General features: G+C 52.4%; 1 protein-coding gene across 5 annotated transcripts in view; it reads right to left on the bottom strand.

Moving 5' to 3' along the window:
- Positions 1–533: 533 nt before the first annotated feature.
- PAX2 (paired box 2) overlaps positions 534–22,960 on the bottom strand; it is a 77,815-nt gene continuing 55,388 nt past the window's right edge. For 2 of the 5 annotated variants that reach the window (XM_060125728.1, XM_060125729.1), the window contains 5 exons: positions 20,100–20,275; positions 17,786–17,912; positions 3,512–3,613; positions 1,152–1,238; positions 534–655 (listed from right to left, as the gene is read on the bottom strand). In XM_060125728.1, the coding sequence (XP_059981711.1) occupies positions 534–655; positions 1,152–1,238; positions 3,512–3,613; positions 17,786–17,912; positions 20,100–20,275 (614 nt within the window). Of the gene's footprint in view, positions 675–1,151; positions 1,269–3,297; positions 3,357–3,511; positions 3,614–17,785; positions 17,913–20,099; positions 20,276–22,960 lie in introns of those variants that run through there. The other 3 variants (XM_060125732.1, XM_060125730.1, XM_060125731.1) reach the window with 2 other exon arrangements.

Raw genomic sequence — 22,960 nt, 5'->3', positions numbered from 1 at the left:
GGGCAGGGCACAGGTGGGAGCAGTCCGGTTGGCGCCGGGGTGCGGACTTTTTCCCGGGGACTTGGCGGGAGGCTCTTCCCCCTTCTGCAGAACATCGTTTTGTTCTTAATTTCCTTTGCCCAGCGAAGCCTCCCGGCGCCGGAGCGTCCGAGGCGGGCTGCTCCGGGGCTGGGCCGCGCTGCAGTCCGCGCTGATTGTGTGTCACAGAAACGTGTCCCCCGCGCAGCGGCGGGCCCGGCCAGAGTCCGGCGGTGTGGCTGGTCGACTCCCGGGTCGGCTCGGGCGAGGCGGGGATGAGCTGTGTCGGACCCTCCTCGCGACGCCGCGCTGTCCAGGCAGGCGGGGAGGGGCGGCGGGCGGGATTGGGGGCGGCGGGCCCGGGCCTGAGGGTCCCGCCCGCGGCTCCACCCGTCCTGTCCGGCCTTCGACGGGGTGAAGTGAAGGGCTGTAGGGGTCCTGGGATGGGGTGGGTCTGGGGCGGTGGCCGGGAGGCTTCTTGTCGCGTCGATCCTCCCTCCCTCCGGGGTGGGCGGTCAGACAGGGACGATGTGGAGGCCAAAGCTGTCGGCCTGAAGCTTGATGTGGTCCCCGCGGTAACTAGTGGCGGTCATAGGCAGCGGCAGCAGCGGCAGGGGCGGAGCCCCGGGGGGCGGCACTATAATAATAAGGGGAACCTGGAAGTTAACACAGGAGAAGAATGGGCTGGGTGAGAGGACAAACAGGAGAACAAAAAAGGAAAGAAAAGCAAAGCAAAGACCTCCCGGGCTGGGGTCTAGCAGGGTCCGGGCAGGGAGGCATTGGCTGGGCTGCGGGGCTGGTTGCCCCCAGGAGAGCTGCATTCACCGGGTGGGAGAGGGACCCGATCGGTGTCGGCCGCCGCCTGACTGCGGACCTTCAGGGGGCCCGAGGGTGGGGGCGGCGCAGAGCCTTCCAGCGACGGGGAAGGGAGCGGAGGGGAGAGTTAGGAGGAGCGGGAGGCGCGGGCGTCCTCTAGGGATCCCGGGGCCTCAGTGCTGCACTAACAAGCCTGCCCGGCTGGGCACCCAAAGGGCGGGTCGCGGGGAGTCGGACCCGCGTCCGGAAGCACTGCCGAGCTGGCCGGGGGGCGGACGGAAGCGCTGAGCCGCCGGCCAGCCAGGTGGCGTACTCACTTAGTAAGGCGGGGTTGCTGAATCTCCAAGCCTCGTTGTAGGCCGTGTACTGGGGATGGCTGTACGGGTTGCCGGAGAACTCGCTCCCTGCGGGAGGGCGAGGGAGTGGGGATCAGACTCGGCGCAACGCCAGAGCGGACCCGACGTGCCCGGCCAGCGGCCTCCCCCGTCTCTCCGAGGTTCAGGTGCAGCGGGCAGGGTAATGCCCACTGCGGGCGGACGGCTGGGTGGAGGCGGAACAATCCACCTGGTCCAAATGGGGGGAGCCCATGGGGTGTGTGTATGCGTGTGCGCGCAAAAGCACCGACCTGCCTCGCACACCGGCGTGGAGGTAACTGCGGGGCGGTGCCCGCCTGGGGCTCCCCCCGCGGAGGCGCTCCGGGCCACCCAGGAAGGGTTTGTTCCGGGTCCAGGAGCGCCTACGCCGCTGCGTTGGGGGCCAGCGTCTCTTTAGTGGAAACTCTGGTTCTAGGAGCCACAGCCCCATAGGGTGGAAGCGGGGGAGGGTGGCGAAGACAGGCCCTCGGGACACTTTGTCCCAGAAAGTCCTGAGAATGGCATCTCAGCATGGTGCCAGTACAAGGGGTGGGGGCTCTGCTGGGAAACACCCCCCTCCCTCCTTTCCCTCTAGAGATTTGATAGGTGGGCCACGCAGCAGGGGAAGGAGGCGGCGGGAGGCAGGTGGACTGCCCGCCGGTTCTCAAGCGGTGAGCGGAGGGCCCCGTGGGCTGGGAGCCGTCGGAAGCTGCTTCCCTCCCTTCGCGGGAGAAAGGCCAGGCCTCCGGGTTTCCCCCTCGCCCTTTCTCCTGTGTGATGACCCCAGACTGTTTACAGTGATCCCTAACCGCGGGTTAAGTAGAGGAGAAGGGGCCCCGCTCGGAGAGGGAGCTGGGGTGGGGGTGGGGGATGCAGCCACTGGAAAGCCTGTTTATTGACGAGGAGGGAAAGCATGCGTGCAGCAGGATAATGAGCTTCTGAGCTCAACTGTGACCAAGAGGAACTGAGCTATCTCCTTCCCCATCGCTAATGAAACAAGTGTAATTTCCTCATCAGCACTAGATTCTGTTTAACGACTCCCCCCTTGCCACCATGAGCTCTCTGAGGCTCCCCTCATCCCCATCCCCTTGCAGACTCCCCCCTCCCTCACCCCCGCCTCTCTAAGACCTCCTCCAGCCTCCACCTGCTCACTGCTGGAACCTTCCCTGAAGAATCTCCTGGCACCCAACACTTCCATTCGCCCTACCCCAAATCTGGGCAGGGATACCCTCACCCACACCAGCAGCTCTCCTTACCCAGTTCCTCCAACTCCCTTCAGCCCCTATTCTACAACACCCAGCAGCAGTCTCCCTCTTGGCCAGCCCCCTACATCCACCTCTGCTTACCCAGGGCTGTCCCTGAATGAACGGTCCAGGAACGGGGCCAGTCACCCTACTCTATCTTCCCCTGCATGAGAGCTGAGCTTCAGGGAAGGGGCACACAGAGGGCAGCCAGCAGGACAGGAAGCAGGCCCAGTGAGTCTCATCCTCTTTAAGACAAGAGTTTTTTGGTGCTTCTGTGAATAGGAACTTCAACTCTCTTTGGCTTCAAGCCCAGCTCCCAATCTGGGGTGAGGGGCTGGGGAGAGCACAACCTCCAGCTGCAGTCACCAGACCCCAAATATGGCCTCTGTCTCTCTGATCCACACAGCCCAAACCCAGCTCCTCTCAGATGGGGACGGGTCAGAGCCCCCAGGAGCAATGAGGGCCCAGGGCTCCTCTCAGGAGATGTGGAGCTGCTCCAGCTTGTCTCTCTCTGAAGCCAGTCTCTCTGGTTCCTGCCACAGTCTGTCTTCTGTTCCTCTTTCCTTAGGGAATAACTCCCTTCTCTCCCTGGGGTGGGGTCGGCTCTCCACACTGGTCTTCCCTGTGGGTTGGTGTGGACCAGGGTGGCTTTGTCTGAGTGACAGACATGCCCCTGGACATGGTTCTTGGCTCCAAGTTTCCATGGAAACCAGGGCAGACTCTTCCAAGCAGTGTCAGCTGGCTGGGGGTGGGCTGGGGCACTGAGTGTGGAGCTGAGGCTGCGTGCTCCTGGGCACAGACTGGGGTGGGTGGGCACTGAGGAGGGGCCAGGACGTACAGAAGGGTGCACACACTACTGCAAGCACTTCTGCAAGTTCCCTCACTGGATTACTCATGAAGGAGGATGAGGGACCCCGGCTGCAGCCTCTAGGGAGAGAGAGGGATAGAACAGCAGTGGTTTGCAGGGGAGGAGATGTTGGGTCTCCCCCAGCCCCAGCCTCAGACTACAGACCACTCAGCGGCTCACCCACAGTTTAGCTACTCCCACCTAAAATAGGCAGCTGCAGCATTGTCACCTACCAGGCACCATTCCTGCCAGGGTGGAGGTGGGGTAGCTTCCCTGGCCAGTGGGGGGCACGTGAGGGGGGTAACCAGGCAGAGTGGTGCTCGCCATGTCACGACCTGGAAAAACACAAAGGGGAAGGGGTGAGGCCTGGAAGAGAGGGGCCTGCCTCTGCTCACACAAGGGTACTCCATGGAAAAGAAAGCGCTGAGTGCAGACATGTAGGGGCACACCTGAATGAGAAGGTCCAGGTGTGCCCTTACATGTATCTAAGCTTACCTAAATGTCCTATGAGCAGCTGTGTGTGTGCACCTCTGCTCTGTGTAGCTCTCTGTGTGTCTCTCTGTGCATGTGTGTATGTGTGTTTGCCTTTGCTTGTGTCTCTTTGTAGCCCAAACCCAGATGGAGAAGGGAGGGAGATGACCTGGTTTTACTCCTCCTTCCCAGTGAGATATTCAGCTGTGGTCTATCCAGTAGCCAAATGGACCTCTATCATCTTGCTCACCTCTCCCCTCTTTAACACCCCATCTTTCCTTCAGGCTTGGAGGACACCCCACCAGCACTTGTACAGGAGCTGATGGGTATTCCTTGTCCTCTCCAAGTGAAGCTGCAGGTGCTGGGCCTGGCAGGTGTGAAGAGTGGGGGGCCAGCCAATGGGCTATTTTGCTGTCAGTGTTCATGGCATTTAAATGATAGAAAACCATCCCTGAAGCAAATCAGGAGCTTTGAGCTAACAGTGCAAATGGATCAGATCAAGTTCCAATGAGCAAAGCCTGCTCTCCCCACTAGCTGCTAGACTTCTGTCCCTGGAGGTGTCCATTAGCTAAAGTGTGGAGAGTGGGAGGAAGGGCTTTCCTAGTATCCTGGAGTGAAGGCAAAGTGAGCCAATCTTAGGGAGATACCCATGGTCCACAGATATCTCTGGAACACAGCTGTACCTGAACGGCCCCCCTTCCTTGCCTGCCCCCTCCATCGCCATGAAGCGGTCACCGCCTTCTTTGCAATTTAGCATGCTCCAATCTCTAATGACAATAAATTTGTCCTCTCCCATACTTCCATGCCCTAGAGACTACTTCATCCTTTTCTGGGTCCTGGGTCCCCTTTCTCCTCTCCATATTTCCCTTACACTCCTCGTCAGCCAGTGCCACTCTCCCACTTTAGTGCCTCTGTCCAACCCTGGGAAGAGGTGTGGCTGGAGGAAGGCAAGAACTAGGCATCTCTGGCCCACTTTCTTTTCATCAGTTGCCCTAGACCTCATCCTCCCGATGGCTATTCCAAAGCATTTCTCTCTCTCCTTGCCACTCTCCCCTTAAAGTCGACCTCACCTCCAACTTTCCTGAAACGTGTGAGTTTCCTCACCGCTACCTTAACACATCTGAATGATTCATCCTTCCCTAAGTAGACAGGGATGCAGCTCAGGCTTTTGCATTCCCAGCTGCCTGTGAACCTTTTCATTAGCTGTCCCACTGTCACCTCAACGCTGACAGGAATAAAAGAGATCACCTTCCCCCCAGTCAGTTCTACTGACCTACTTGAAGACCATCAGACCAAAACCTCTGGAGTCGTTCTTGACATAGCACGTCCAGCTTTGAAGTCAGTCGCTGGGTGTTGTCAATTCTCCTTAGCAATATCTGTTACATCTGTCCCACCTTCATTTCCTCCACCACCTCCACAGCTCAGCGCCTAAGCACCTGCCCTGGGTCTGCCACAACAGTTTTTTTGCTTGTATTCCCTGCCTCCACATTCTTCTCCTTCAGTCTATGCCTCACATGGCTGCTTGGCTAGCCCTCATGAAACGCTGCTTTCATCACATCACTTCCCTTGTAAGAGCCATCATGGATTCTCTGTAGTCTACAGTGTTGGTGTCTCTCAGGCAGTCTACACTCTGCCAGGCGTTCAAAGCCTCCCAGGTACTCTTCCCCACCCAGTTTTCTCAGCTCTGATTCTCACCCCTTCTGGTTTAGTGTGACTGTTTTCACTGGCTTGGATGCTGTGAAATCTCAGCTTTTGCTACCTCTTTTCTTCTTCTTGCTATAGTTTCCCTTTCCTTCCCTTATAAGCTCAAGGCTTAAAACCCCTACTATTCTACCCATCGGAGAAGTTTCTCTCTTCTAAACTTCTATAGTGTCTGTGCTCCATGGTTTACCACGTCACTACAGTTCATGAAACATCAGCCCTGTTGTTTTCCTCCTCAAACAGATCATAATCAAACGGAGGGCAGGCCCTGTCTTCTTCTCTGTAATACAATTGAGAATACGGTAGATGCTCAATAAAAACTTATTGACTAATTCTCTCTCACCCTATTGGACTTAATAGCCAATTCCTGGTGGATTATATTGTTTTCTGTTTCATATATGTTGGTGTCCTTTGAAGAGGTAAAAGCTGGGCAAACTGTAAATGTTTGAATCTGCTTTTTTCCTACAAATAATTTGAACAATGGATTGTGAATTTTTATAAGATGATGAAAGATTTATACAGGATGATGAAAGAGGGACTCATACGATGTGACTCGCTTTATCATGCAACAGAATGATTTTCTCTCTACTTATTAATATAGCTAATATCTTACATTTTAAAACTCAAGGACAAACAACAGAGTAGAACTGTCAAACAAGATCATTTTGAACTCCCAGAGAGATAGCAGAGAGAATCTGTGTTTGCTCTGTGTGGGTTTTCTTTCATTGACTTCTACTGTCAACTAAATGTACAATCTTCCTGACCATCTCTCAGTGGAAAGGACTTCAAGTGGACAAGTAAGCAACATCTATCAATTCCTAGAGAGATTAATAATATGGCATTTCATTGTCAAAAAAGGCCTAAGAGAGGAGAGTTAGTGAGGATGTAGAGGTTTTGAATAGAAAAATACAGAAATCCAATTCTTGGTCTTGTGATCCTAATGTCCACAAAGCAGTCAGGAAGAGAAGGATGCTTCTTTCTCAATAAACAGGAATTTAAATGCATCTGAATTCTGATTTTCAGCTGCATAGCTCCCTCAGCTTTTCACACACAAATTCCTTGTACTCTAAGGTTGTGTCACACACTCCCTTACTTAGCTTCAGGAGAGAAGAGGAAATGTGGGATGACTAGAAAGGTGTTTCCAGCTACCTGGAGGCACCCCTATTGCAGTGTTTACTTCCACTGGCTCTTTCTCTTGCAAATGGTCCAACTTCCAGCATATAGAAACTTTGGCCTGCTGAAAGTCAGCCACAGAACTGTTGATTGAGAGACACATTTCCAAATTCTATTTTAAAAACTGAATCTGGGAAGTGCTATTCAAGCATTTTTTTAAGTGTGAGAGACGAGACCCATGATGAGGAAAAAGCATGCAAGCACACGGCTGTGATTCTGCTGTTGTGGATTCTGTAACATCAGTACAGCATCACTACCAAGAGGTGCCCGTTCAGGACCCCTGAGCCAACAAAGGCATGAGCCACTGCATACAAAGCACCCTCAATGGCTTCATTAGCACACAGGTGACACCTGAAGAACAGGAACAAATTGACCAAACTCTTGCCAGAGCCATATATTCTTCTGGAACACCATTGTCAATAATAGAAAGCACACACTGCAGGAAGTTTTCAAATTACTAAGACTGTCATACCATTTGCCCAGCAGCATTCTGCGAGCAAACTTCTTTTAGTGAGTGAATATGAATGGGTAATGGAATCTGTGCAAGGAAGAATCGACAGAGTACTGGGCGTTGCATTACTACTGATGGGTGGACAAAGGGGAGCGGAGACAGACTCTAAAACTGTATGACAGCACAGCCACCTCCTTCAAGCAAACAGGCAAAAGTGCAGAAAGAGGAGAAAAATAGCTTCAGAGCAGAATACATCAGTTATAAAATATGTCATCCGACAGAAGATAGGAAGCAGTAAAGCATTTGCTTTGCTCACTGATAATGCCAGGAACATGAAAGCAGCACGAAGAATTACACATGGATAAAAACCCACATACTACAAGAGGATGGGCATTTCCTGTTGGATAATTGCTTCCTAAGATTACGAAGTTTTAAAGATGGAAGAGCCTTCGAGATGATCAGTCTCACTTCCTTGTTTTCAAGTTGAGAAAATGGGGGCACAGAGAGGCATCGTGACTTTCCTATGGCTACAGAGCTAGTAACTGACGGAGCCAACGTGTGAAGCTAGGTCTGTACCACACTGCCTTTTACTGATAACATGAAGTTAGATACTCCCCAAAAGAGCCAAAGAAAAGGAAAAAGAAGTCATCTGACAAGCAAAATCTCATATTGTCACTGCTGTCATTAGAATGAGGCAAGAAAAACAGGACACAAAGCATAAAATATTGACACTGAAAGTCTGTAGTAAAACCCCATGGGGTGGAGTATCAATCTCTTTGGAGAGTTTTCTGAAAAACAAAGAGGCTCTTCAAGAAACAGGAGTAGCTGAGAATCTAAAGCACCCAGAAGTGTTAGAAGCACTGTATTTGATGAGGATGTCTTCTCAGTTCAACTGCAGAAGTCCCTGAAGATTCTAAAGCCAATTTCTACAGCAATCACTACATCTGAATCAGACAGTGCACTTTTGTCAGACATTCCTTACCAAATGGGCCAGATCAAATCAACTGTTTCGGAGAATCTAAGTGCAGTTCCTCTTACAAGTACAGAGAAAAGCAAAGTGAAAGACTTTATTAAGAAAATTTCAGTCACTGGATAATTTATGCTGTTTTTTTAGGTCTTAGGATCCAAGGGCAGAGTTGTGTTTCTACTTGCACCTAGACTAGCTAGCATTCACTGAGCACCTACCATCATGCTAGGCACTGTCCTAAACATTTTCTATATATTATCTCACTTAATCCCCATATCAACCTATGATGTTGATCTGTTTTAAATCCCCATTTTATGGATGAGAAACTGAAACTCGGAGGGGTTAAGTATTATATCCAAGATTTCACAGCCAGTAGATGACAGGACCTGGACTACAGAACAAGCCGTATACTTGGGGATGGATTCTAGAATGACATTCTCAAATAATGTAGACCCAGAAAATAGGTATTTGGTCCAGGGAAGTAACCTGGGATTATGCTAAGCGAATCCTTCCTATAACAGAACATCTTGTCACTTCTTGTTTCTTGCATGTTTCAGGTTCTTCCATTTTCTACAGCAAGGCTTTTAAACTGGGGTTCACCGATCTTGTAGGATGTCATGGACGTGCTTCAGGGAGTCCATATAAAACTATACATGTGATGTTACAGATACATATATGTAATATCTAGATGGCTTTTATCATGTTCTCAAAAGTATTCATGACTCAAAGATTAATAAGCAGGGCTTCCCTGGTGGCGCAGCAGTTGAGAATCTGCCTGCTAATGCAGGGGACATGGGTTCAAGCCCTGGTCTGGGAGGATCCCACATGCCGCGGAGCAACTGGGCCCGTGAGCCACAGCTGCTGGGCCTGCGCGTCTGGAGCCTGTGCTCCGCAACAGGAGAGGCCGCCATAGTGAGAGGCCCGCACACCGCGATGAAGAGTGGCCCCCACTTGCCACACCCAGAGGAAGACCTCGCACAGAAACGAAGACCCAACACAGCGAAAAAATGAATAAATTAATAAACTCCTACGCCCAACATCTTAAAAAAAAAAAAGATTAATAAGCAGTGTTTATAAAAGACCAAAGAACCTTTGTTTTTTGGTGTAAGAAAGACACTGATTTGTTTGAAACTATTTGAATTGGACCAATAAACCAGATCATACAAAGAACAGTCAAATAACATGTGAAGGGTAGGGAAGCTTATCTCAAGTAAGGCAAATGTCAGCATCCAGGAGACCAAGGAAATAATAAAAAGGAAGCTGCCAAAGCAGCAGAGATGCTTTAGTTCAGTGATGGCAGGACAACAGACTTATTAGACACAGATTTATACAGTAAAAGTTATATTCAATCAGTTTAGAGATGCTTTCCCTCAGTACCTTTCTCTGAAAATGAGCACTTTTGCTATGCACTTGACACTATGGAGGACCCTAAGGCCGAAAAACATAACTCTTGTTTTACTATCCTAACCTCAAGTTGTGTCTGCTTCTCATAAGGTCGTGAAAATGAAGACATTAGATTGCTTCAAGGTTGGCAGTCTGTGCCTGAATTTGACACAAGCATTTATAATACTTCCAAGAATACAGTTATTAAATTTGTAATTACTGCCTAAATATACCGTACATTTACCTGTACTACACCAATTATGATCCCTTTATGACCAATCCAAGTTATACAGAATACACCAAAGTAACAAACTTTAAATCTGTAAAAGATGCTTTAAAAGGAGAGGGGAAGAGCTTTCTACATATTTCATTTTATTCCTTATTTCCCGGGTTTCCAAATTCTCCGGAAGTTTTCTCCTGGGGGGCAGAGGTGCCTGTATGAGGGTCCCCAGCCCCAGGCTCTGTCTTGGCCCCATAGCTCTGCATCCCCGAGGCTGGCCTGCCCTGGGCTCCGGCAGACGGGGCTGTGCTTGAAGCTCAGGGCGGCTGCACTCCCAGCCGATCTCACTTCCCACCCACAGCTGGACCTTTAGTCCCCGGTGTGTCCTAGGCAGGGATGCTGCCCAGATCTATGTGGGCTCAGTAAGGTCTACACCTTGACAGCCAACCAACTGGACACAACCAGTCATGCTGTTCCTACCCCTTCTCCCAGCACGCAGCCCTTCATGGGCCACGGTAGCCTGCTGGCCTAGGGCCCCACAAGAGGCGCTCCTTCTAGCTCAGCTGGACCATGGGTGGAGCTGCAGCCTCAGGATAGTGGGATAAGGATAGGGAGTGTTGGGGAGAATCACATTCTCAGGGCCGAAAGGGAATTTGACTATCCTCTAGTCTACTCCCTCTCATTTTACAGAAGAGGAAACAGGCTCGGAGAGAGAGGAAGACATCCCAGCCCTCTCCGTGGTTCACTTCCCCAGGCTACCCTCTCTGGCTCCACTAGAAAGTGGCAGAGGAAGACTGGAGTTGGGCAGGTGCTGGCACTCTGGAGGCTGGGCCCAGGCTCACTGATGGGCTCAGAGCCCCTCGTGCTGGGTGGGCAGAGGTTAAGCCTGTTTGCACAGTCTCCCGATACTCCAGGTCTCCCAGTTCCTCTCCGGCTTTATTTTGTTCTCTGAGAGCACTGAATTGTCAGCTCTAATCCTTCCGAAAGCGCAGCGTTTTTCAGGCGCTCTGTGTAAGTGAAACCCTAATCCCAAGGAAAACGGCCACTTAAGCTGCCGGAGCATCAGGCGACTCTCCGAGCCTGCCACAGGATTTCCTCTGCCCTGCCCGCCAGCGCAGCGGCCCCCGAGAAGGAGAGGGGAGCATTCCAGGCTGAAGGCATGCAAAGCCCTCTCTGAAGTAACAATAGTGGCAGGGCTTTTGCCTCCCAAAGCTCAGGGTTGAAAATGTGCTGGCTTGTTTGTCCTGAGCAGGGGAAGGAAGGACTCTGATCACCCGGAGGAGGGTGGGAGGTCTTCCTGTCACCTTGCGGATGGCTGGCTCTCCGGGGGAAACAGGCTTTTAGGTCTTACCTAGGTGACTCTGAGGCCACCAGGACATTTCTGAGCCCTTGGTCCCAATACATACCTGTAACATTCACTGGGACACCCCTCTTTAGGGTTTCTGGTCATCCAGAAAAGGTTGGGTTGGCTGACTTCACTTTTACTTAGCCAACCTTTTCTTCTTAGAAAGTGCCAAGTAATGGAGTAAACAGGCTTAGTACTGGGGGATCCCCCCCTTTGGAGAACTCTCCTTTGGGACACCCCAAGCATCTCTAAATATCTACAGCAGCAGAAAGTTTCTCTATAACCCAGCTATCCATGAAAACAGTGCCCAGTGCTTTCTACTAGGCAACACTTTTTTGTAGTTGGCTACTACATGCATTTGAAATAAAGCTCGTTGATTTCTCAAAAATATTTTGATTCAAATTCAAACTGTCCTCTCTCCTTGATCTCTAAATGAATTAGTGATTCATTAGGGGGGCCGAGCACAGTCCATTTGGCGTGCTCAGCCTTTGGGTCTCATGGACAGAGGGAGGAAATGAAGGAAGGAGTCAAGAGGTAAGGCCCCAGGTAATGGGCCAAAGCTGAGCTCAGCTTAGAAGACCACAGAACTACGTCTTTGCTAAGATGCCCGGGTACCCTTCATACCTTCCTCCTGCTCCTCATGCCTCTCCTTCCCTCTGTAGCTGCATTAGCAGCCTCACGTGCTTCTGCCCAAGGCACCCTGCTGGGGAGGGAAGCCCGTCACTGCCGGGATGGCTGGTGGGCACAGACATGGGTGTGGAACTGGGGCTGGAGATTGTGGTGGCACAGCTTTTGTTCTATTCAAACTTGACCTGACTCCCCCAGTCCCAGAGTAAATTCATGTCTTTTCTTCGCCATATCTTTTCCCTCTAGAGGTGGACTGGATAAAGAAGGAAGGGAAAGAGCCCTGATCCGGTGACTCCCTAGGCTGCAGACCCAGGGCACCCACATTATCTGTCAATGTCTCATTGCTATGGAAATGCCCCTGTAATTAAATCAGAGCTGAGGTCTGGGGGCTGGAGGTCCTGGGGGATGTGGCTGGAGGCCTCAGGGATGTTTGGAGGAGGCTAGCCTCTTCCCAGTGGGCCTTCTCGGCAGAGGAGAAGCCCTCTGGCTTGGTGTGTCTGAAGTTGCCCTAGCCCTCTCCTTTCAAGGTTGGCGAGGAACTCTGATGTCTGTGCCCTAAATTCCTCAGCTAATCAGGGGCTTTGAGCTGACAGACAAGGCTAGGAGACTCCCAGCCTCCTTCAGAAACATTTCTCAGCCTTTATTGCCCTCTCCTCCCCCAAGAGGCTGGCCAAGGGCTAAGCTGTTTGTTTTATGGAGGGAAATGCAGTGCATTGGAAGGGGGTTGTTAACTACAGGAAAGAGGCACTTCCTAGAGGTCCTCAGGACTCCTAGAGCAGGAGGAGGAGGGTTTCCCAGGGTCCACACCTCTGTCTGCTAAAAGGCCACTTCACTAACCATCCTAGATGTGGGTAAGGAGTCTGAACTTCTAAGAGTCTGCAGCCCTTTCTCAGAAGCCGAGCCCATACTACTCTCCCTAGGCCCCGGGGGCCAGCCCCTGCTTTTCTTTGAACTTTGCCTTACTGGCCTCCTCCACCTCTGCTCAAATTTGCCAACTTCCAGGAGACCCCCATCTTCTGCTCTCTCTCCCCACCGTGGGCACTCCCCTCTTAGGACGCATCCACATCTCCTCCCGGATCTTAGCTACAGATTCCAGCAGAGCTGCAGTCTCCGGGCATCAAGAGAAGTTTCTCCCAAGCTCTTGAATAAAACCACCTTCTCCCCACCAGGATGGGGAAGCTGACAAGGCTTTTTTTTTTCCCCCGTGAGGGAGGAATGGACTGTCCCTGTTACAGTGCTCCAATGTTCAGACATTTTTCCAAAGAAAAGGGAAGACTCTCTGCTGAGACTTAGCATTCTGGGAACTTGGATAAGCAGGGGAGAGGCTCTACTTTCAGGGCTGCCTGGGGCTCCTCTCTTTCCATGCCTCCGAGTCCCAAAACAATGCGCTATAGGTGCCTTCTTTGCCCTTTAAGATCTCCATTATCTGACAATTTGCTGAGCAGTGGTGGGGAAGGGGATGTGGGATCAAGATCTGTGATTAACACAAAACATACTTCTTTTTTATCTTTTTTAGAATGTTAAACATGCTTACACTATAGTTGTTTTTGGATTGTTCTATTATCTCTAGTTCTTAGGGGTATTAACTGTCCTGTATATTGCTTCTGCTAACTCTCCCTCATGATAGTTTGTATTCATATGAGGTGTGTAATTTTTTATAGTGAGCTCATCTTTAGTGATGGGTTTTTTTTTTTTTTTTCTGTGGGAGTCCCATGTGCCCTGGATTGTAGAATGTCTCTGCAAGGAAGGTTTGCCCTTGTTCCTGCTGGGGTTTCTGAGTGGGTTACTATCCTAGACACATTTTTATGTAAGTTCTTAGCTGGGGGTTCCTGCCACATCCTCATGGTATAAATTTGGACTCAGGGTCAGGCTTGGGGGTCTCCATTTCTCATGGAGACGTTATTTTCCCTCCCTTGCTTTCCTGAGCACCTGGGATGAGTTTGTGTGTTTCCCATGCATAGATAGCGTTGTCCTGCTCCATCCCTGGCTTTACTCAGGGGAATGCTGACTTCTAGTTTCCTGCTTCTTTGGGGCCCAAGGTCATCTTTTCTGTCTGGTGTGTTACAACCCCAGCCTCCCCCAATTAGGGTCTGCCTCCAGTGTGATGCCAGCAGCCTTTCAATCTGCTCTGGCTTTGGGTCTCCCTCTACTTCTTGCACAAGATGGTGAGGTTTGGTTGTGTGGTAGAATTCTCATTGTTCTATTTATCCAGCTGTGTTTTGGTGAGTTTAGCCTGCCTTGTTTCTAGATATCAATCTCATTCCTCTATAACCCCTCTGGGACTAAAATGAGGATGGCGAGGACCACACTTGCACAAAGCTCTCCCAGTGCTCGGCAGTGAGCCTCACCAGAGGCCAGTGAAGCCTGCTCACTTGGTGCAGCAGCTCTGGGGCCTGGCGCATCCCTCGGCTTCTAGAGTGAGCATGGAGAACCACTGTACCATCCCCGACTTCCTCCAGCACTGTCTCGTTCCATTTGGGCTCCAGGGCAGGGAACCCGCTCTCATTATCAGGGTGGATTTTCGCCAGGTGAAGGGACTCTCAGAATTCTCAGAAGCATCTCCAAGTGACTTTGGGACTCCTGAAACTAGTATTCATCTTATTCTCCCAGATCAACATCACTGCCAAGGTCCCCTCTATGGCTGCAGAGCTGGCCAGGCACAGGAAGGGAGGAGTCAAGGTGAGGAGGCTATGAGGAAGGGGGGGCTCTTTTCTACCAGTGACAGGCGACTTGAAGGCACCAGCACACAGTTGGAGTCAGAGTCCTCACTGAAGAGGCCCTGACCCAGAGGCCTGCGGGACCGCTGAGAGGTTGATGGCAGCCCACTGTGGGGTCCTTTGGAAGGGTAAGAAGGAGGTAGAAGGTACCAGCCACAGCCAGACAACCTGAGGAAGCCTGGGGCCAGAGTGCCCCCCCACCCACTCTCTCATCTAGTTGGTCCCTTTTTCCTTATCACTTAGGAGAGACTCGGCTCCGTTCCAGACCAGCAGCCTAGAGCAGTGGGCTGGAGAGAAGAGACGCTGCTGAGCTAGAGCAGCCCGGCGGCGGAAGGGAAAGTGGGTGATAAATTTAAATAACCAGCTTGACTTGGCAGCTTGCTGAGTTGTGATGCAGTGAAATTAAAATCTCGGCAGAACTTGCAAACACTACTCAGAAAAATGAGTCTCTCTCCTTGGTTCCGTGAGAGAAGGTGGGGAGGGGAGGCTTTTGGGCCGAGCCCCGGCCTCTGGCAGCCACCCTTGCCTGCAAAGTGATTAGCTGTGTCCTGGCCCACTGGGCCCCACTCTCCCCTCTACACAATAGTCCAGGCTCCTCTCTCCTCTCAGTCCTGACCTTGTGGAACAGCTGTATCAAGTGGCTGGTGAAGTTTGAAATCAGCCTCCAGTGCCAGGAGGTGGCAGGAATATCAATAAGGTCGGCTCTTCAGGTTGGGCTAGGGCTTCCTGGGCTGGTTTCCTCAGGACTCATTCCCAAAGGTTTGCAGCCTCAGCTGCCTGTCCCTGGGGAAGAAGATGAGCTGGGGGTTTAGGATGTGGGGGATGAAGAGGGCTCCTTGAACATCTTGGCACACTCAAGCCAGGCTGTGGCCACAGGATGCCCTCCTGCTCTCTCACCTGTAGCACATACCTGGCCAGAATCACCTGCCGGAAAGTGCCTCCCCTTTTCCTCCTCCACCAAAGCCCTTCATACTCTCCAACCAAATAAGCTCTTAAAGAATCTTGGAGGGCAATTTTTACAAATACACCAAAAGCCCCTCCCATATCCCAGCTATTCTTGGAGCCCAGTTCTAGGTGCCAACATCTTTCTAGAAAATCTCACCTGAAATCCACCTCTCTGGTCTGCTCTCTACATCACTGCTCACCACTACCCGCAAACTCCTGGCCCGAAGGCTAATGTGCTGGACCCATTCCTGAGATGATCCATGAAGCCTCTGGGCACTGCCCTGTTTCTCACCCTGACAGTACCTCCAGCAAATTCTGTTCATCCCCATAATAAACACATCATGAATCATTCATCTTTAATAGATTATGCAAATTAGGAGGACGTAAAATCAACAAAGATCAATAACTGCAGCCATTTAATTGCCAGCAAAAACATTTTAAGAATGAGCATAATCTGTAGCCCTTTCTCGGGTAATGGCACCATTAATCCAAACATTGGATCTTGGCCTAAGCGTAGAAAAATCATTCCCTCCCCCCTCCCCCTCCCCCTCCCCCACCCCTCCCCCACTTCTCCACACACTTCTCTCTTTTTGGTAATTTCCAGTTTCTGAGCAAGTTTCCCTGTCATTACCACTGGTGAACAGCTCCGAATGTTAATGGTTCTGCTTTTGTTACTCCTGGCTTGATTGAAATGTCGCATACAGATTGAGATGTTAGTGCTAACTTGCCACCTGGGAATGTCAAGCTGGGTCTGAAATGAACTTTTCTCACACTTGGATCCAGATGGATCAGCCGGAGATGTTCCCAGGCTGAGCTGGGACCGTTCCAGGGCCATGGGGGGGAGGCGGGCGGGGGATGCTCAAGGTGGAGGCACTTTTCTGCACCAGCCTGAGTTCTCCTGCTGCAGGAACCCTACCACAAAGATCCTTCTCTCCACCCCAGGAAGCCTCTGCCTTCTAGACTGTGGCCCTGGGCCCAGGGAAGCACAGTTGGGGTTAGAGAAAAGTCTCCTGGGCTCTGTTTTGCTGCTGCCTGGGGTGGGCCACTTTTGGGAGGTGACCAGTGTGACTCTCAGCAGATCAGGAGAAACATGGCCTGGCCTGGACCATCACTCTTTCTTGGGTCAGAACACCCACAGCTCAGAGAGCTTCCGAACCGGGCTATGGAGGGTTCTTGCCGAGGGCCAGTTGATCATAGGCTGTATCCTGACCCAGCTTATGTTGTCACTCCCAAAAGCCCATCTAGGTCTCCGACACTTCCAGAACTCAACCTCTGATTGCCTAGCCAAAGAGCTCGACTCTGTCCAGGCCGGAAACAGCTGTACCAGGACACCGCTTAGGGAGAATCTGGGAAAGCTAACAACAGGGCTCTCCCAAGCCCCCCAGGGGGAGGCCAGGTGGCCACTCGCAGCCCATCTCAGACCTGAGCCGTGCTCAGAACAGCTCCAAGTCAGAACCAGTGTGCTGTCCTCCAATGGGGCCATGCCCGCTCCCTGCCTTTGGTGACGCTGGCTGCTGCCAGGTCCCCAGGCCGCCTCCGCTCACCTTGTTGGCAGGTAACGCCTCAGTGTCTCCCAATCACCACCAAGACCCTTCTCAATCATTCTTTCTCCCAAGGAACAAATGGCACATTGGCTTTAGTGTCTCCAGAATAATTAGGTGAATTTTAGTAACACCTCAATGTGTGTCTCTCCCGCTTGGGCACTTTCCTGGCCCGGAAACCCTTCTGCAGTGCCAGCCGCCTTCCACAGCCCTCAGCTCTGGGGCCTGGAGCCTCATCAGCTGGGCTCTACACTGCACTGCACCTCAGCCTTCTTCCCCTCTAGCTGCCTCCGCTGCTCCTCCCTCATCCAGGCCAGCACCTGGATTGGGTGCCCCCTCCCCCTGCCTTTTGACTGAGGGACAGGCTGGACCCTGCCTGGCCTTGAAATCAAGCCTTGGTCTTAGTGATTTCTCTGGGAAGCTGGAGAAAGGCTGCAATAATTGAGCTTACCTATAACCACATGGCCAGATGCCACGCTCTGAAGCCCAAAGCCACAGCTTTGGCACACCAGGCTGCCCAGGGGAGAGGAAAGCAGGTCCCCCAGGGGCCTCGGGGACACAGGAGTGTGGAGACTCGACACTGGGCACTCATGCTCCACTCTTGCCAGCCCGGCCTATTTACCCTCATTCTCCTGCACACATCCTAACAAGAGGCTCATAATTCCGGCCACCTTGGTGGAGGCAAGAAAAAAGGCAAAGGAAGAGGCAACAGGATGGGCAGAAAGAACCAGCCCTAGCCCTTCCTGGCTTTGACATTTCCAGGCTGGAGCGTACAGAGACCCTGACCACGGTGTTTTCTCCCACATCTGCACACATCTGTTCAGGAAGCACCCTGGTTTCTGGAGACTCACTCCCTCTACAGAGATCATGGCAGGGAGCCCGCTTGTCACGCTGGGCCCCAGATGGCATGGGCTGAGGTGCCCCCCCACTGAAAGCAGTTTCCCACCCTCCTGGAAGCCCCCTTACCGGTCACAACGGGGTATGTCTGCGTGCCCGACACGTTGCTGCCCAGCTCGGGGTTGGTGGATGCAGATAGACTCGACTTGACTTCATCAAGCCCAGGGGTCAGTGCTGGGAGGGAGTACTCATTCCCCTGGGAGGAGAGAGAAAAGAGACAGCTCACTATTGACGTACACATGCGGAGAGAGGGCTTGGTGTGCAGATGGGGAGGAGGAACAGGGAGCCCTCCCAGATGGGGTGGAAGGAGATGGCCAGGCAGAGGGCGGGGAGTGTGGGAGGGGCGGGCTCGATGGATGATGGAGAGTTGTGCGTGGGTGGGGGCAGACCTGACTCTGGGAAGCTGAGGTGCAGCCTGTACATTCTCGGCGGGTACCCCAGCACCCTTTACATCTCTGTAGCATCTCTTGTCTAAGAAGCCCCAAAGGCGGGGTTTAGCAGTGGGAATCCCCCTGCTGAGAGGCAAGCGGTGTTTTAAGGTCCTCCAGGGGTAGGGAGTCTTGGGGAGGAGGGGCGAACCCTGACATGATGGCAGAGGCAGTAGCTGGGGGAAGGGCCTAGTGGGGCCTCGAGCCTGGCACTGCTGGGCTGGCTGACTGGGTGCTGGAGCCCCTTTTTAAAAAACAAACAAAGACTGCCTCACGGGCCCCTCGCTCTCTGCCTGTGCACTGGGGTATGAAATTGGGGAGGGGGAGAGTCCACATGGCTAACAGAAGGGTGGGAGGGGGCCAGTCATTGACTCTGAAAGGGTGTCCTGCCTGAAACACTCGGGTAATTGCCTTTTTATTGCAGCCACCGCCAAGCCAGACCCCAGAGCTGGGCTGACCAGGAGCCCGCACGAAGCAGGAAAAGTTGCTCTGATTAATATTACGTTAAATTAAAACTGATTTTCTGCTCTTTCGGGTCCGTTTTTTTTCCCTTCCGCTTCCTGGCCCCCCCAGAGGGCCCCCTCCCCTCCCTGGCTGGACAGGATTGCCTCGTCATTTCCAATTCCTTCTCGTATTGATCTTCCTGTAGAAATCAGTTTTGTAATTAGCTGCAAATTAGGCCTTCTACTGGGGGTGAAGCTGCCCCCTGATTTATCACCAGAGTAATTCGCTGTGATCGGAGAGAAATTAAAATGAACTCAATTAGGCTTCGGATTTGCTTTATGGGCCCTGCTCCGAGTTTCAGGGGGAAAAATGACTGTGCTGGTGTTTAATAGTCTAATGAAAGTAAATAAAGGTTATTCATTGTAATACAGCCGGGGACTCGGGGAGGGTGCACCAAGCCGCCCGCCTCCGCCGGCTCCTCCTTTGTTGGTTTATGGCTCAGGGCACCTTAAAAAGACTTTTGATTTTTGTTTTATGAAGACAAACAGCTTACGGGATAAAAGGACGGGCGGGGAGAAAGGCGAATGGCTGGGAGCTGTTGGAGTCCTAGAGTGGAACTGCGCTGTGCAGCCTGTGCGGTTGCGCTGGTGCGTGTGGGTGTGTGCCCGAGTGGCTGTGCTGTGCTGAGGCCGTGGGCCTGGCCTGGGCTTTAGTGGGGGGGGATGGGTGTGTGCTCACGCGTCAGAGTGTGTACACAGGGGGCTGTCCTGGTGTGTGCGTGGAGGCAGGTGTGGAAGTGTGCTGAGCTGGTGGTCTGTGGGGCGTGCACACCTACTGGCTGATGGGCTGTGCTGTGAGTCCTGTGGGCTGGGCGGCGGGTGGGCAGCAAGCAGGTGGGTGGCGGTGGTCTGTGAACACGTGCACACAGGTGAATGGGAGCAGTTAGGACATGTGTTTCTATGCTGTGTGATGTGCTGGTGTGTTGTGGGCTGCATCCCATGCTGCGTGTTCTGGGTTGCTCTTCATCTGTGGGAAGTATTGGGTCTGAGGGGTAGGCTGTCAGGAGGCAGGCACAGCGGGCTCACCTCCTGACGCCCCAGGCTTACTCAGACTTTCTGTAGGACCCTAGGGGCATTTAGGCAAGAGACGTTCCTGAGTACTCTACGCCAGAAGCACAGAATGGCAGGGCTGGAAACGACCTGTCAGATCATCTGTCCAAGCCCTTCATTCTACAGACGGGGAAACAGGATAGAACTGAAACTGAAATGGGATTACGATTTACCTACAGCCATACTCGCGCCCAGAACTCACCCTTTCTAACTACCATATACTATGACGATTTTCTTAGCTCTGCTATAATGTCCCTGTGTGAGCATGTTCACACAGCGCACCCAAAGGCAGCACACACGATGCTGGGTGTGCGTGTGGCTTACCCACGTGTGCACGTCCTCCGGAGGCCTTGCTCTGCCTAGTCCCTTTCCACTTCTGCAAACAGAAAGCTCCTTCCTCACCTGCTCTGATTTGATGTGCTCTGATGCCTGGAAGACGTCAGGGTAGGAAGGACGCTCAAAGACCCGATCCAAAGCTTCCAGCTGCTGTTGGGTGAAGGTGTCAGCTCGCAAGTGCTTCCGCAAACTGTCCACGCCACTCTGGGAATCTCCATTGGGGACTGAGCCCTCAGACACATCTGGAGGACACAGGGACACTCGGGGCATGAGTGCAGGTCAGCAGAGGCACACAATGGGCAAAGGTGACGGGCACCTGGCTCGGCCCCCAGGGCTTTGCACCCCTGCTGGGACCCCTTTTCCCCAGTTTTCAGGCTGGGAGGGGCTGGCCCAGGGGCTGGCCATGCCTCAGAGACCTGGCTGAGAGAGCCAGAGCCCCTGAATGTCCTGGGAAGAGAAAGGGAAGCTGTCACAACTCGGGGGCGTGGGAAGGACTAGGCAGAGTCCATCTCCCCAGGGCACGTCTCCCCTGAGCCCTTCTGTCCCCCCCCACCCTGGCCTGGATTGGCCTGGGGAAGAAGCTGGGTGTCTTGGGCCAGCATTACCCAGCCTGTGGAGAATTGAACTCGGCTCTGAGATGAATTTCAGTTCCACTGACTCCAAGGGTGGAAAATCATCAAATCTCCGAGGCTGAGTGTAACATGGAGACTGGGTGAAGTAATTAACTTCACCACTGGGGGAGGAGGGACTCAGGGCCCAGCTGAGGCCCAGCTTGCGTTGTGCCAGGCCTGAGACTGGAGCAGACAGCGAGTGGCACGTGAGTCATGAAATGCAACCTGGGCAGAGACTGAAGACTGGGTCCCTGTAGATGCTGCTGTGCCCGGGCCACCCTCCTCGGCTTGTCCCTGACCTGGACTCTGGCGAGGCTCCGCCAGAGGCCAGCTCCTTGGCTGCCTGGTTCCTCCTGCAGTCTCTACAGGAAGCTGAGACTCGCCCCATGTATGAAAAGCCACGGTGCAGCCACAAAGTGCCCGCTCCCTGGGGCTGTAGGCCAGTCCTGTCTGTGTACTGCTCTCCCCAGGCCTCCCACCACTCTGCTACCCTTCCCTCCCTGGACCTGCCCTCTATCCTGGTCCACTGGGGTTTTCAGAGTTCACAGCGGGCCAAGTACCTGCTGTGCCTACACTCCCTGACCCCACACCCTGCCACTTCCCGGGCTCAAAGCTGGGTCCTCCCAGCCACAGCTTGGCCACTCCTTGGCTTCCCTAGCCCAGGACTAGCTGGGGAGCCTTGGGCCTGGGGCCAGCCCATGCTGTAGGCCCCAGAGTGTTCCTCTGGGACTGTTATATATATCAGTTTATAGGTGATTATACGATATGATATAATCAATATTGCATTATATACAGTAACACCGTACAGTATCATTCAGGAGAGCATAGAAAATATTACGTATTGATTAACCTCAACCTGCAGCCATCCTCTCTTGCTGGCCTCCCAGATGAAGCAAGGGGGTCTGCTTTCCTAATGGGACTTCCTGTCTTCACTCGATCCTGGAGGGGGTGGGAGAGCAAAGAAAGGGTGTGTGTGTGTGTGTGTGTGTGTGTGTGTGTGTGTGTGTATGTGAGACAGAGAGAGAGAGAGAGAGAGAGAGACAGAGAGAGAATGGAGACCAGGATCGTGTCTGAAGTGGACAGACAGACACAGGGACAGCCTTGATGATATTTCTATGTTCCCTATGTTCCTAAGGCCACAAAACTTGGTTGTTGTGTTTTTTTCTGTGTAAGCTTCTGGAATGATTTTCTATCTTAGAGGCAGTGTATGCATCTCTCTATATGAGTTAGGGTGTGACATATTTATTTTTCCCTTTTGTGTATTTTCGGTATATGTGCATTTCTACACGAATAAGCATCCAGATAGATAAGCGTCTGGGAATGTGTAAGTGACAGTCCAGGAACCTTTCTGAAAAGGTGCGTGTGTACGTGTGTGACTGCATGGGGAGTGTGAGCCCACGTGCCCCCGTGTTTCTTCTGTGCCTGCTTCTCTCTCAAGGATCTGCCATCATCTTAATGCTACCCCTTGGGGCTACTTGCATGTTTTATTGTGTCTAATTCTCTCTTGCTGGAGTCCTCCTACCTTTTTGGGAAGCACTTCTGTCAGAGCAGAGGGAGACAGCAAGTGTCTTTGTGTGTGGTTACTGCAGTGTCACCAATGAGTCCTGGCAAGTAAAGTGCATTTGTCTGCGAACATGGGCTCACATGTTATGTGCGTGGGTGTGTGCATATGTGTGGTGAGACTCATACTATGCCTCTGTGTAAATTTGTGTATATGCCTGTGTGTGGCTTGGCCCAGCCCGCGCACGCGCGCGCGTGTGTGTGTGTGTGTGTGTGTGTGTGTGTGTGTGTGTGTGTAGGGGCTGAACTGAAGCTTTGTCCTCAGGTCACTGGCTGGAGGAGTCTCTTTTCCTTCATTTATTCAGGGCTCTTCAGATCTTGACAAATCTGTCACTCTAAATTTGCGAGAGATTATGGTGCTCTCTCCCCAGCCCGCAGAGTGGTGATATATGATATCTGCTGCCCCTATTGATTGCCTGATCTGGTGGCAGAGCCGGCGAAATGAACTTGAAATGAACATCATGCCTCAACTCATTGTGCGTATAATACACTACTTAATCCCACATTTTTCAGCCGCTATGGAATTCAATTGATCAATCATGTTCCACTGATAGTACTGTTTTAGGGGTTATTGCTGCTCCCTCCACTCACTGACCTTTTTATTTATTTATTTATTTATTTTGTGTATACTCAGGCCCTGGTGATAAAACAGGTTACAGAGGCAGCGATGGAAAGGGGGAGGGAGGAAGGAAAGGCAAAAGGATGGCTGCTGCTGGAAGAGGTGGCCGAGGGTCCGGGGAAAGGGAGGAAGAGGAG

This window comes from Lagenorhynchus albirostris, chromosome 16, assembly GCF_949774975.1.
Source record: "Lagenorhynchus albirostris chromosome 16, mLagAlb1.1, whole genome shotgun sequence".
Lineage (NCBI taxonomy): Eukaryota > Metazoa > Chordata > Mammalia > Artiodactyla > Delphinidae > Lagenorhynchus > Lagenorhynchus albirostris.
This window is presented reverse-complemented; position numbering and strand designations above follow the sequence as displayed.